The following is a 16,102-nucleotide window of genomic DNA, read 5'->3' as shown; positions in this document are numbered from 1 at the left end:
GATGAAGCACATGCCACGTCAGTGCAGAAGATGAGCATGGTAAGGTGAAGACCTGCCTGCAGCTCAGTGAAAAAGACCTGGGGAAAAAAGAAATGTTTTGTTTTGTGGGTTGTGATAGTGTTGTATTGGACTTACCCACTGGATGTTTGACCTCACCAAAAACATCACAGCTGTTTATTTAATGTGATGCTGTGTAGCACAAACATTGGAGTGATAATCCTCGAGGGACGAACCTTGTTAGAAATGACATCCAGTGTTTGAAATTCAATCCAGAGTCAATTACTGGCAGGTCAGACACATATTGTGAGACTTGTCTGTTGCAAGAGTGTTCATGACAGACTGGAGGGGGATGAGCATAGATTTAGATGATTTAGCAATACAATACGGACTCTGGGTACATTTGCTGTACGATCAGACTGCAGACGAATATTTGTAATTATATATTTTTTTATAATATTAAGCCTGTTAAACATACTGAGTAAACATATTGAGAATAAAAGTAATACCAGGTCGGCTAACTTTAAAAGAATGATTAATACGTAGAGTTCACAGTTAGCCTTTCATGGTCTGATATGACAACATATTGCACAACTTTCAAAGAAGTTCTCCCTTTTTTCTTTTCAAAACCAACAGAAATGGGAGAAATTGATCAAATTGCATTTTATCTGCTCTAGCATGAGCTGCAAATGTTAGCTAGCTAGCTAATTGCCTTCAGCAGTGAAGCTAACTACATTAGCTTTTATATTTACAGGTTATTCTTTATAAATAATATGAGAATCATCCCCAGGGAAAGATGATTTTCTAGAGTTAGCTGTAGGCTAACATCTGTGAAGTTTAGTTTGCCTACAGCTTAGCAAAAGATTTAGTTTGTAGCTAATGCCTGCACTGATATGTGAGTTAGAGATTGTTTGTCTTGTACTGTTAGCACTGAAAACTCAGGCTACTGGAAACAGCATTTTCATTGTTAATGGCATTGTTTTTTGAAAACAGCTAACAGGGAAATATATATAGATGCTAAAAGTGTTTTTGGCAGTCAGCTTGACAAAGTGCGGGACCTGGGTCAGGGTGGGGTCAGGCCATAGCAAACCGTCGAAACTGATGGAACAAATTTACCATGAGCGTCACCTTAAAACATGAGATAATTAGAAAAAAAACATTTATAATATGATTTAAAAAATATTGCACATACAGAAAATTTGACCACAGACAAACAAAGATGCAGAAACCACTAAAGAAATCACAGACTACAATGAAATTGTCTCCGTTAATCCCAGGCTAATTGTAAATCTGACTTTTCTCCAACCCTAAACCTTCCAGGTTTTTCAGACCAATGACCCAGAAACTGATGAAGAGATCAAGTAGGTACACCCTACCTACTATATGTGTTAGTTAAACAGCCTTTTGCTAATTATAAATTTACATTAATATCATCATTTTGCATTCAATATTAAGCTATTCAAATAATACACAGGTCAAATATTAAATTTTTTTATTTCTATTTGTGCTCTAGTGAAAAAGCAATACATTTTGGCCTCAGTAGTTGGCTGATGGGAGTGAGCTGCACAGTTAGCTTCTCTTCTGCTAATATTGCCGCGTGCATCTGGGATTTCACCTGGGGCCTGAATCGATCTCCGGGAGCTGACGTCACCATGCACCGTTAATCACAACACCGCTATATTGGCAGTAAAGCGTGCTTCTCTAATTGCCCCAGGTTGCTAGAATAGTTTGGAGATGAGCAAAGTGAAAATCGCTTTATAGGATTCCTAAAGATCCCGCAAGACGGCAGATGTGGATTACTGCAATAAAACGCTTGCAGTGATGAAGAGACGCTGGTCTTAGCTGTCAAACTGGAGGTGCATCATGAAGCCTGAGTAGGACAAAGGAAAAGTTAATGAGGTAGTTCTATATATCCGGATATGTCAGGAACATTGTCCCCACATGCCCAACACCTGGTGCATGATAGGAGTCGGTGATATGTGCTCAGACAGCTCCTGTTTGTGATGTGCTGGCTGAAAGATACCATCGTCTGCCTCCATTTATCCCTTTACTAAATAGTACATGGGGGTCCCTACTTAATCTGTAAAACGATTTACACAAAAAGGCTGTGTCATGTTGTGGGTGTGTGGTGTATCACTCCAGCAACAACAGAGCCACAAGTTCATCTTGAATGAAGCTGGCGATATAAGACTGATGACCGCTGCTTGTGTGACACGTGTGATGTGCTAAAACCCGAGCTACATTAACAATTCTCAGGCTCTGATGACTCCATGACACGTTATAAATAAAATAATAAAATAAAATAAAATAAAATGCATCTGTTTCAACCCAGAGGCTACTTGGAACATGGAGAAAACTTGACTCTTGAGCAACTGTCTCTCAGATGAATGAGTCGCTACCACCTTACGTTATACAGACATCCTTAATGTGTTAATGCACGTGTGTTTTCACGCCTATTTATGAAGTGTAGAAAAATTCCAGTTAACATAAAACTTGCCAGTTAACTACTTTTCAACACAACTGATGGAAAATCAGTAATAAGACAACTACTACTGAAACAACATCACAAATGTTCCAGTTACATCCATCATTTTTTGTGCCCTGTGGCCACCTTTCTGTTTTAGTCTGTGCCATTTGCTTGTTTATACTCTGTTGTGTTTTCTGCAGGATTTCTGTTTCCAAATGTCACATTAATCATGATAATTCTCATGCTTGCAGTGTGTGTCCCTTGCCATAGTTTCATAAACTCAAAATCCATTAATTTAGTGTAGAACAGATAACTGGAATATCATTTAAAGATGATCAGAATCCATAATTCTGTCTGAGGTAATTATTTATTCACACGATCGTCTCTATATCAAATGCTGTTGAAAATACAGATCAAACGGGGTGTTATTTCTAAGTCAGAGTTATTTTAATATTTCAGTTAATGAAATATTTCAAAATATAACAATAAATGCTCCATATTTGGAATCCAACCAAACAGTTGAAGAAATCAACGACGGATTCATGGAACTAGTAAATTGCTGTAATCAGAGACGTCTCCGCTGGTATTCACCGTGGGCTGCCACCACACAAAGTGTTGTTTCATTGTCAGCGAATTTCCTTTAAGATAAAAGACATGACGTGCTGTTTTGTCCACATATGCACCAGGACCCATGAGGCATGACTAAAGCAAAAAGTTAGGAATTGTTGGTGAAATAGTTCATGCTCACAAGTATTTTTACATTACAGGCGCTTGTTCGATCCAGCTTCTCATCTCGTGCCTCTTGAATGAATGAAATGTGTAATCAAAAGATTCCCAGAGCGCACAACAGCAGATGTAAAAATCAGGAGGAACAGGTGGCGGTGTACGCTTTGTGTCTTGCCGCGACTTCCTCTTTGTGCTGCTTCTGCAGACAGACAGACAGACAGACAGACAGACAGACAGACAGACAAGGGGGAGGGAGACAGCAGGGTGGAAACAGGCAAGAACAGCTGTGAGAGGGATGAGGAATGCAGTGTACGTAAAGGATTAGCATCCACTCGCAGAGGTCTGCTTTCACTCACTGATAAGGGAACAGAGGAGTCGATGTTGCTGCAAACAAGCACGTAAATGAATTTGTTTCAAGTTGCTCAATAAGTGATCACTGGAAACATGCTGAGGCGCCTCGGTCACATCTGTCGGCATGCGCACATGTCAGGGGGGGTTGAGTTATCTGGACATCTTTGAAATCATTTTATGGAATAATAATCCATATAAAATTCCACATAATTTAAAGGCTTTTATGTAATCATGCTGGTTCTAGTGCTCCTTCTACCATCGTCCTTCTACCATCCTCCTTCTACCATCTGTCATAAATAAGTGAAGTAATCTTTATCTAGAAGGTTATAATGAAGTAATTTTCACCATTTCCACGAGTTCTCTTCACCAAGCAGAGACGTGTAAGACAGATTCTTGAAATCCTTGACATGTTTATGTTTTATGCTTTTTTTCCTCATTTCCTCAATCATGTCTCCATCTTTCTGTTTTCATTATAATTTCTCTCATTGTGTGGCCATAGATTAAAAAAAAAAAATGCAGACTTTGGATGGGAATACATGAAACGTTGACAGCAAAGTGAAGAAGAGAGTGTGCGTTGAATAAAATAAAATAAAATGGAACAATTAAGGCTGTTTTGTTTTGTTTTTTTCCTCCACACTCTCGTGTGTGTGTGTGTCACTTGTATACAGTGGCTGGTGGGAACATTATTACTGGTGCTCAGCAGTCAGACTGCTGTCTGCGAGCTATTTGTAGCTATTATGTGTCTATAAAAGGAAATCTGCTGGGCGATACGCACACCAAGAGCAATACACTTTGAACTTTATGAGAGGGGCTGAAAAGAAGACATCTTGCTTTCCGCATCTGCTTTGATCAACAATCTTGTATATTCAGCACGGACACAAGCTCCTGGATGGAGAGGCATTTGGAGCAGAAATGGACAGCTTGAATAATTACGTGGGAAAGGTAAGAGGGCTTCGCATTGTCTGGCTGCGCTTTCTGCTGACCTTTTGCGGCCGCATGGGACTTTGAATTGAGTTGAAATTGAGTTTTGATGCAGCAGCACTGCTAACCAGACACTCTGGCGTGACCTCTACCAGCTGCGGCCACCTTCCGGGCTTACACACATAAACACATAGACACATTTTAGCTCAGACACGGTTACTTGATACTTAACCTGCTATTTCCTGTTACGCTGGGACTGAACACTGGTTAGCAAAACTGTTTTAAGATTCATTCAAACACTAACTACTACTATTAAAAACCTATAACCTCTAAACATTAAAGCATATGCATCAATTTAATGTTAATACTAAAAAGCGCCCACAAACATCTATTTAAGTCACTGCACTTTGAGTTCATGCAGCCAACCTCATTTCCTCCTTGTACACGCTGATATTGAACCTTATTGAAATTGGGCTTTTCTCTTATTTATTTATCTTTTTTTTTCTTTAATGTTTGTGTGTGAGTCATCGTGATCATTTGTTTATTATCTTGACACACATCGCACCGTGCTCAGTAGCAGCTGGCCGCGCGCTATATTTGCACGACCGTATCCACTCTGGAGGGGAGGGGCTGAGTGTTTGTCTGTAATTAAACTCTTTATTTAGTGACACACCCAACTGTTTATGCTTGCGCCGCGGGACATCGTGAACTAGCCTGATATAGAGTTTAACATCCTCAGATCTACGGCAGTAATCGCTGCAGCGGAGCGCGGTGACAAACGAGCACAGATAATGTCTGAATATCTAATATTGAAACTTTGGGAGTCGTGAGGAAAATGAGCTAGAATTGCGCAATAAAGGAGGTATCACAACCTTCAGGAAGATTAAGATGATTTGCACACAATAGTGTCGTAGTATGGTGGTTATTAGTTTACTAAAGTTTACTTAAAGTATATGAGTCACTTTCTACAGGTCACTATTGGTGAGAGTCTCTTTTAAGACCCAACACAGGGTGGTCTCCTTCAGGAAGTGATTTAGTGCTGCTTGTATTTAGTCTCTGTGAAGGCTTTGACATGCCTCAAGACATAGCTGAGCGAGGGCACACACACACAGTGAGGCGACACGTCGCACACTGGAACCACATGGCCAGAAATGTGATCTATGAGGACAGCATGACCTCGCGATTGAACATTCAAGCGGGCTCCGGTGGGCCAGTAGGAAACGCACACTTTAACCTTTCACCGTGTTGGGTTTCTCTGCTATGACTACAGGGGACAAGCAAGCGGGGGAGTTTCGTAATCGCGCAAGTACATAAACAAGTTTATAAGGTGACACATGATTATTTTAGCCGAGGGATTTGTTCAGCTTCTCCAACTATTGCCGATCACAGACACAATTTATCTTGAAAATCTGCTGGCACATGTGGTCGGATCTCCGCTACCGTAGCCCAGATTGCTGGAGACATTCCTGCTGGTTCTGATAGAAAAGTGTCACATCAACCAGTGCGTTGCAGTTTATTTTGCACGGGGTTGTGTAGCTGAGCAGAGCCGTCAGGGTGCTGAACCCAGTCTTCTCTCCTCTGGAGACTTGACTATGTGGTTTGTATAAGACTTTATATATATAGACATATTTTGTTTACTTTTCCTCAAGTTTGTTGATTTAATTTGCATGATTATTTCACCGGTTGCCATGAGACGTGGCTGCCTTCCTTAAAGGACCATGATGGAGCAAATTGGGCAATCTCAGTGGTGCAGAGTTAGCATTGATTTTTCTCAATCAATAGGAAGGGGTTGTGCTCCCTCCCACTGCACGCCGAGGGCATTACATACATGCATTTAAAATGAGTGTGATAAATCTGGTTTGGAAATCATCTTGCTATCATTACTTGTTTTACAGCGCTTCCTCTCTCTGTTAATCTGCAGCATAGTGTTACGGGGAGGTGGGCCGACTGGCTCAACCAGTGCCTGAGATGAAAGGGGAGACTGAACCTAATATGATAATTCTCCTGTTCTGCATTAACGAGCAGAGGTCTTGTGATCCGTTTTCAACAGAGCTTCGAGTGTTTACTTCAGTGACACGAGCTGATTAGTGGAGGAAATTCCAGTGCCACTGCTCTCCAGCTTGCACTTCTGTCACCTCTGTGAGAGAAGAGGCGTGATTAGCACAGGGCAGAAGTGTTTTTAATGAGTGTACGCTTTGATTGCTGTGATGTGGGAACAAACGGGATCTTCCCTCATCGGTAGACATCACAGAACTAAATTGCAATGGGAATTGTGTCGCCATCCTAACAAGCTAAAGTCCTTCTTTGATCACTTTTATGGTCAAGATGTGGACTGGGTTGCAGTTTTTTGCAGGTTAATGCAGCTCTGAGTGGACATATGTTAGTTGCTCCCCTTGTATTTTTATTTTTAAAGATGTAATTCCTTCAAGACAATAACAACATCAGAGAGATGTTGCGGACTTTCGTAAAAATGGTGAAATGTTGAAAAATGGTGAAAGCTACCCATCACAATTCACAATGCTATGTTAACTGTGGCGGGGGCGGACGGACGGGGGGTCGACTTACTGAAAAGCATAGATGTTTCTCTGCAGGCTGAAGGACACTAGATATCTATTTGACAACAAAAGCACTGATCTTGGAATCATATTTCAGTGGAGTTATTCACACAAAAAGAAACATGGGACCTTCAGTCATCATGTGGTGCTAAAAGTCTGATTTCAAAAGGATGCTTCATATTTCATATTTCAGTGGAATACTGCAATAAACAAACAAAGTACTTCCTCTTCATATGTTCCTACAGCAAAGGCCATTTATTAGGTTCCCCTTCCTCTTGCTAGATGTGCATCATACTTACACTTTATGGTGGGTCACGCAAAAAAACGGATTCCTCTGCAGTTTAGCTGGATTTGCTCAGTTTAGCTAAAGGAAACTGCCTCTGATAGTAAAATCTGTCAATCTATGATTAAATCTTAATAATAATCACATTATAAATTATTGTATGGTTATAGCAGGTATTATGCTGATGATGATCAGCTTGTCATCAAGCTCTGCAGTGGCCTGACAAGGAGTCATTCATTTTAATCAGATGTGTTGGAGGAGGAAAAAACATCAGAAACATGCGGGGCATTGGATCCCGAGAACCAGAATTGAGAAACACTGTCTTAGACAGAGGCTAAAATGAGGTGACCTTGCGAGTGCTCTTTGATTAAGGGAAATTAAAAAGCATTTTTTATTTATTTTTTTACATTTTTTTGAGACACACTGCCTGCGTGCTTGGACTCCTGGAGTAGGTTTACTGAATACAAGATATTTCTAGATCTACTTTATCATTTTCTCCCTTTACTGTCTAACTTTGTGAGGTCTCTCCATTGTTCCTTATTTTCAAGTTTTAGTTCTCCTTGTAACTTGTGATCTTGTAGTGAAATGCTGAGTACTGGCAGGTTCATAGTTTAATATCAGTTTCATGTCTTGTTTCACATATTCCTTTCTTTTGCACTACAAATTGTATTACAGTATTATAGCCCAATATTTAAAGCGAGTAACTAACTATAACTAAACACAAATGAAGTTGTAGATATGGGACTTGGTTATTTTACCTTTCCATATGTTCCATTTTAATGGTGAATATCTTCCTGTCCTTCTGCACCCCGTCATATTTTCCACTATATTCCTATTATCAACTTTTTTCTCCGTGTTTTTTTCTATCATCCTTAATTTACTGTCATATTTGAGCACTAAATGAGTATTTTACCAGTACTGTAGAATCCTAAAAGGAAAACAAAAAAACATTTCAATGATAAACATGAATTGCAACAAACAGCTCAGCTACACGTGATACGAGAATATGCTAATTTAATTGCACCTCGTCACTCCTCACTGAGGCACTTTGAGCTGCAGGGTGATAATTGTCTAATTGTTTACGTGTGTGTGTGATGATGGATCATTAGGAGCGGGGTGCACTCACACTAACCTGTGAAGAAGAAGAAAACCGGTAATATATTCAGCTGCATTCATCTAATTTTCTACTTCCACTTATCCTACTGTATTCAAGTGTAAAAACAAAAAAAAAAAGATTTTTCACAAAGCGCTTTTTTACAGACAGTCCTTCTGATGCTTGACTTCAGCGTTTGCTGCAGGCGATCTTAAACTTCAAGTCTTTGTGCTTGACCGTGAAATAACTGGGAAAGTGTCGTCAAGTAACCTGAAAGACCCCGCAACGTGTGAATGATTCTTTCCTTTGGTCTTTTACAGGCGCAGCCATCGAAGCCTTCTATTTTCACATTTTTCCCTGTGGTGAAGAGATTACCAATTAAAAGCATTATTACTGAAGAGGAGAGATTTGGAGCTCTGACAGGAAATCCAGATAAGGTACAGCAGCAGCAGCAGCCTTTTCAGCAACTGGTTTTCATTATCTGTAAGATGATTACTGCTTTAATTTCTCTTGTTTTTATTATTAACCATCACAATTTTTTTTCTGCAGAAGCAAATTAACGTTCATCAAAAGCTTCCTAATGTTTTTGAACCTGCAGCGTAAAAAGTTAAAGATTGGGGCTTTAAATCCACCCAGGATGTTAAAGAATGAACCAGTTTCTGCTTATTACTTCTCACAATGACATTCATAATTTTTATCAAACTGTTGAGCCTTGATTTTTTTTTTTATGCAAATGACTTGTATAGACCTTTTTCAAAGCAGACATTCTGATTTTTCCCAGTAGATAAAGCATGGATGCATATAGTTCGTTGCCACCTGTGCCTTTTCTAGTGTGACAAGTCAAAATGTCTGCTGTAAAAAAAGGTCACTCGCGTGTGACTCTGCAGGAGAACACTTAAGGGCAAACTCCTGCAGACAGTCGGCTGTTGGCCAGTGTCACGCTGCCGGTTGAGCATCTGTGACCCCAGTTTTGGCTGTGTACCCTGCATTGTCGGCACTAGCCTGGCCCCTGTCACCGGCTTTTCAGTCAACTGAAATGGCTTTGAATCGGTGGTGGATTTTTTCGCTCAAATCAACCCTAAAAAGAGGAGGGCATAGATAGAGGACACCTCCACATAGCAGAGTGGCAGGCGAAAGTGTGTTGTGCCCATACCTCTGAGGTCGACGGACCACAACCTTCGTCTATTATGTCACCACTTTTCAAAGGGCACTAATGGTTAGAGGAGCAGCTTTGGGACGAAGAGTTCTCTGGTTTGATCTCTTTCATGTCCATGACTGAGGAGCCTCGATCAAGCACCTCAAAACTTCCTAAACTGCACCCGAGGGGGCTTGTGTGACAGCCCACTGCTCCAAGTGTGCTCACTTAGATGCAATAGAATAAATATATGTATATATATATATATATGTGTGTGTGTGTGTGTGTGTTTGTGTGCACATATATACACATGACAAACAAACTGAGTGTCATACTGTTACTGGTGGGAAAAAGGGCCCAACAAAGACTGTTCAGCAGGCTTATATACTTTTAATATAAAGTTTTATCCAGCAGATAATTAGCTTAGCTTAATGTAAAGAGTAGAGACCTTGTTGAATGGAATGTCTTGTGCACAGGAGGACTTGATTGTAGTTGTTTTTTCTATGTCTTCAGCCGTCTTGGATACATTGAAGGGTACATTTTGTTGTTATTTAGCTTCTTTTTTTTGTTTGAGAGCTTTTATCAAAAGCTATCTTTTTTAAACTCTTAGGAGGAGCCTGGGTAGTTGTCCTTGCTTTAAATCTCTGTTTCCACAGTTTACCCTAAGCTGAGATAGTCTCATGAGAAAATATCCATTTTTTACAGTTTTTGAGACACACTGCCTGCGTGCTTGGACTCCTGGAGTACGTTTGCTGAGTCCAACAACAAAGTCTGTTCTTCTTCAGGAAGCTGAAACAAGCCAAGCTCACAGAATTCTGCTGTACTGATACGCTACGCTACCTGCATTGCTATTGAAGAAGGCAGGCATGTGCTGCTTGGGGAGAATCGTCCTGTGTATTGTCGAGAAAACTTCCTGTTTGTAGAAGGAGACAGCAAGCAGAATTTCACTGTACTGTGATTAATGACGATTAAGAGTTATTCTTTCAGTCAAATAATGCTCAAGAAGTATGTGAAGGTTTCAGTCATTCTGGTCACAATAAGGCATAGAAAGGCAAGGACGAGTAGCCAAATGTATTCACGAAACTCTACAAGTCCAGTTGCCTTTCTTTGAAGTTTTTGGATAATGCACCAGAAGAGAAATAAAAATTATGAAGTATGTATGATTTGTGGAATGAAAAGATGCTAAATCTGTATGATGTAGTGGCTCCAAACTTCCAAACTCTCCATCTTTTGAATGATGAATACAGACTGCTGCCACCTGCTGGTGTGGAGAGGTACTGCAGTTGTACTAGTTAGCGGTTGCCTGTAATCTTTGTGGTGCGTTCAACTGCAACAACAGGCCATCGTTGACACTCTGGTGTTGCTTTGGCACATCTGAACCATTTAGAGGATTGTGGGCGATGTAATGACTGCAAAATGTCTCTGCATGATCGAAGGTGTCAAAGCTAAAAGGTCCAAACCAGAAAATCTAATTCTGAAATGTGTAGCCCTCTTCAACTGACTCTATATTAGAGTAATAAATCATGTCAGTAAAGGTTGAGGACTAAAAGCTTTTTTTTTTTTGACCGGATGAAGGATGAATTCAGCTCTGAGATAAATTACTTTACTTTAGCCACACGTCCCACTCAAATGGTGGACCACATATCAGTGTGGCTCATCTTCAAATCAAATGGATTTCAGCAGGTGTAATCATCTCATCACTTGTCGTTCGGTTTCAGTGATACAGTGTTCCTCTTACATCTCCATCAAACATTTAAAACCACCCAGACTGACAACTTTTCATGGCGTCCAATTATCTTCTCGCTCGCCTGATGAAAATACCACATACATATCAAACTTATTCTTAAGCTACCCGAGGCATTGAACGAGTTGTCCTCTGGCTCCAAAGCTTTGCCTTTTTCTTGAATGTATGGCATTTGGCTGTCAGAGAAGTGATTTCCCCTTGGGACGAACTTTGTATAGGAAGAACTTTAACGCATGCTGTTTGACCCCCCAGTAGCGTTGTTCACTGAAGTTCATCCAGCATGAATGGCGCAGCAGCACCACAGCTCCGGGTGCCTGCATTCACCTTGTTGGCTGACTGCATGTAGACTTCAAAGGTCCTCTCAGTAGGGGGTGGGGGGCAGCCTTCAAGTTGCTAGCTGACAACATTTTACTACACAGCTGCAGTCCTATGAAGAACAGTTCCCTTCAGAGATCTGTGAATTGGGGTATATTCATGCATTGCCATTTAATAACATTTTAGTCTCAAGTGTGTTTTTTTTAGAATCAATCTTCACATCAAAATATTGAAACTGGGTCGGCTTTCACACAGAGTTTATGACACAGGTTCTGTAAAAAGCTTGAGAGAGGGGGAGTGCAGGGAACTGCTCCCCACACCTTAGACAGACCTACATGATGGAAGCCGTTCAGAGAGACAGGCAATTTCCAGGTGTATAATGAAAACATCACAGTGCCCATCACGGGTCAACATACTGTTGTTTCTTGACAAAAACACATAAATGGAAAATGATAATGTAGAATGTGACTTTTTTTTTTTTTTTGTTGATTGTCTTTAATTGCTATCTGATATCTGGCAGCTCTTATACAGAGGTGTAGAAAACATCTTTTTCATAATTACATTCAGAAATGTTCATTATAAATGTCATTATTTTTCATACACACGAGTAGACGTCTAAAAGTATCAATATCGGTATCAAGACACTAGCCTTGATATTACTTGGTATCAGATCGAAAGGAAAAATAGTGGTATCCCTCATCCTAACGTACACTGGTGATCACCACGGCGCTCACCTGTGTCACACAAAAACGCACACCCCTAACCCAAGGAGGGGGCTACGTTTAAAAAGCAGCATGTGAGCAAACTCACACTGAGAGGTGTAAGGAAGAGGCCGTGGTTTAGTAGCTTACAGTCCATCAGAAGATGACTCGAACAACAGGAACAGGTGAATTATAAACACAGAAATCCACAGGAAACATCGATTCAGCATCCTTTTCTTTCTTTTTCTCTCAGGCGCTTATGTGTCTATGTGTGTTTTACTTCCTTAAGATTACTGCTCATTCAAATTGAAAATCAGCTCACGGTTACGACATGGGAAGTCATGCTTGTCGTTCAAGTGATACCTCTCCTGGCCTTGGGGAGTGTAGTATCTCTCAGAATCCTTAAGTTTCTCTGCCTTTGATTCTTAAATCACTCTGTATTTATTTTATTTCACCCTTTAGCTGCAGTCTTCACCTTTAGTTGCGTGGTTTTGTGTGATGTGGATAAACAACTCTCAAATCGAACGGGTGTACTCCTGACGATACACAGGAGTCAAGCCAGATTTATTCAACAGTCAGTGTTTGTATGCGTTAACCTGTTTCTCATCAGTTGCCCCCATAGTATGCTGCAGAGTTGTGACACATGGTACATTTATGCTTCTTATTCCGCATACCCACCCACGTGTTATCTAGTAGGAGCTTGTTAAACGTCTGTAAGGAGAGCGAAAAATTGTCTTGACAATAATCCCAAATATAGTTAACAGCTGTTTGTAGCTTAGACCAAACGGCAACTTGACACATGTGACACATCAATAATACTCCCTGCGGTGACACATCTTCTATATTAAGATGCCTGTGGACACAATATAGCAGATTACCTGTGAGACATTCGTCAGCTCATTAATCCACCAGTGAGACACTCGCACACATGCACCCAAAAGATATGTGCAGTCTGTTAAATTGGATAGGATACCCTCAAGTGCTCATTTTTCAATTTGCATTCTGAGTGGCCACCACTGATTCGACATACAGTGTGATCTTCGACAAGACAATATTGAGCTTGCCTGCCTAATTATCACCTTGTTTCAAATTAGAGGGTTTGTTTGTTACCCCCAATCTGCAAGTTATGCATCAGAAACAACCTTCAGCTGCCAAATTAGCTGAGGTGACAATTCTTTCCAAAATTTAAAAAAAAAAATACAAAATCACTGCGACGTGTTTCTTCAGTTTCCTTGCAGGTGCACCTAACTAAGCAACTGATTTCAATTCTGTTTAATTTTATTTATGGACCGTTCATAGTTGTTCATATTGTCTCAAATTGCTTTACAGAACCCAGACCCCGAAAACCAAAGAGCAAAGTACCAGAATGAACTTGTCATGAACCATTTTCCGCCACAACCACATGCTCATTTGAAGTGGAAAGTAAAACGAGCGGGTTTGTGCCATTATGGTTACCTTTTATAGACACAACACTTACAATCACTGTGTTTATCGCAAGATGTAATATCCAAACATGTGAGTTAACTTAGATGTGAAAATATGCACCGACTCGCTGTGCCCTTCCTTTTACCTTCTAATTATAACTACTTTTGACACTCAGTACGTGATGATGTTATTGACACAAGCTGCCATTTATGTTGAATGCATTCCCAGAAATAAACGTACTCTGGCAGTCTGTCATTTCTTTGATTGCTGCTTATCTACTGAAAGCCAAAAGAATGGCAGAGGGAGAATTTTTTGATTGGTTCAGAAAACTGAGGGTGGCCATTAAAATGGTGTTACATGTATATTTAGAATCATAATTACCATCAGTGCAGGAGTTCATGCCAGTAATGATGTATGTACTTTATGCAACATTGTCACTATATTGTTTGTGTATTTACAATATGCTCCTATAACACAGCCTCCTCTAAAATAATGTTCTATTTTATTATACTCTTTTGTTATGCATCATTGCACATATTAAAAGTTTCGGGTGAAGTTTTCTGAAAGTGTTTGTGTACAGATGATTTCATCTGACAAAACCACATCTTTCCACATTACAAACACAAAGAGACGTTTTGAGTTCAGGACAAACAAGTTCAAAGAGTGTGCAAGTCTCAAGTGGGAAGGCAGCCTTATGTATTTGGAGTTGACCTTCTTTTTGCAATTATATTGTTGTGAGAGAAAGGTGGTTAGTTACTACAACCATAACTGTGTTCACAGAGTGTTCACCATGGTTTACGGCCCGTGTATGTCTTGTCATTGAATAATTTTCATTTTCTGTTTCTCGCACAAAATCGTTAGACGATTTGTCAAACATCACGTCAAGTTAGATTCCAAAGACATTTTAGGCTTGGCTAAGGAAACCACAGACGGAAGTCATGTATGTGGGCGCTCTGACCAGAAACACAGGTCCGCCCTCATACATGCTCTCACTTTTAAAACGCCAAGTTCCAGTTGCAAAATCTGAAGAAAAAAAAAAACGGGCGCCTTTTTGTTTCTGTCTTCTAACGATTTTACTTTTATTTTTAGAAACAGAAAATGAAAATATAAGTCTTGTTTCTCTGTTTTCGACCCTGATAAAGAAAAAATGCCTTGAATTTCAGTTTTAATTTTTGAATTTTAAAATGAAAATCAAGCTTCTCTCAAACCAAATAACCAATCTTTTTTTTTTTAATGTCCTTTTCTGAAAGGAAAATTCAATGACCAAAACATACACGAACCGTTAACCCACAAATAAAGACAAGATTTTGGTGAAATTACTAATTGGCAGTGTTTAATGCATAGTCATATACATATATAGACTTAGACTTATTGTTAAAGCTGACATTATCGGTGTGCAATTTGCCCCTGTGTATTTTTGAGTTCCGAGTGAAAGCGCTTTGCTATAAAAAGCCCCTTCTGCTCTGGTTCTTCATCTCCAATGGCCTTAGCACGTACATGGCACTAACCTTCTGCTTTAATAATTCTGACACAGTGCTGCTGCTGAGAGTGAAGTTGGGGAGGTAGGGACGTGGAAATGAAGAAAACGTTTCATTGGATGCTAATTTAGTATACGCCCCCAGGATGCAGCATGACACACCAAGTGATATTTGCCGCTTTGTAGGAACTGACTCACCCTTAAGATGCCAAATGAACAATACTAAAGAAATAGTAAGGAGTGTCATTGCTATGGGGTGTGGGTGACTGGTCTAGGTGGGTGCTTCATATCTAAGGTCTAGGTCCAAAAGTTTCCCAGCAGAACACTGAAGTCACAAGTTATTAACTTTTTCCTGTCTGTGGGGACTTTAAGTTCAGACTGTAATTTCAAGCCCTTGAAGTTACTTGTGTACACAGACTCTGCGTTTAGTTGTTCAGGGCTGCAAATAAGGCACGCACTACACGAGTGGCAGCAGGACATGTGCGTGTACATGTGAATTATATGTGTGTGTGGCATGTGGTGTGGTGAAACCAAGCACACCCCTTTCATCCGTGAGACTCACTGAAGTTCGCCTCGGGTTTTCTCGGGTTTCACTTGCTCGGTTCCTCTCTGAACATTTGCTTCCTTTTCTTCTGTCAGAACATAACTGTGTCCCACGAGGAGACGTCCATGGGGACCATGTCGGACGGGGAGATTTTCAAAGTAGAGAAAGTCTTTATCAAGGACAGTGTTGAGGGAGGAGCAGGAAACGTAATCCCGCCGAAGACAGAACCTCATGTAAGTACAACACGAGTGCTCTCAATGTCATAAGTAAATATATAGATAGATGTGTGTATGTATATGTGTGAGGGAGCTTAGTTTAAAATACTAAATAGTTTATCTGACATTTATTCAGTCAGTCCAGTGATTGGC

At 40.2% G+C, this 16,102-nt stretch overlaps 1 protein-coding gene across 7 annotated transcripts in view; it reads left to right on the top strand.

The window, feature by feature from the left end:
• The first annotated feature begins 4,255 nt into the window (after positions 1–4,255).
• Positions 4,256–16,102, top strand: part of LOC125019257 (muscular LMNA-interacting protein) — a 28,240-nt gene continuing 16,393 nt past the window's right edge. For 2 of the 7 annotated variants that reach the window (XM_047603912.1, XM_047603911.1), the window contains exons 1-3: positions 4,257–4,483; positions 8,714–8,830; positions 15,830–15,967. In XM_047603912.1, coding sequence (XP_047459868.1) covers positions 4,454–4,483; positions 8,714–8,830; positions 15,830–15,967 — 285 coding nt within the window. In that variant the 5' untranslated portion in view covers positions 4,257–4,453. Of the gene's footprint in view, positions 4,484–5,912; positions 6,060–8,713; positions 8,831–15,829; positions 15,968–16,102 lie in introns of those variants that run through there. The other 5 variants (XM_047603914.1, XM_047603910.1, XM_047603913.1 and 2 more) reach the window with 5 other exon arrangements.

Source organism: Mugil cephalus, chromosome 13 (assembly GCF_022458985.1).
Source record: "Mugil cephalus isolate CIBA_MC_2020 chromosome 13, CIBA_Mcephalus_1.1, whole genome shotgun sequence".
Lineage (NCBI taxonomy): Eukaryota > Metazoa > Chordata > Actinopteri > Mugiliformes > Mugilidae > Mugil > Mugil cephalus.
This window is presented reverse-complemented; position numbering and strand designations above follow the sequence as displayed.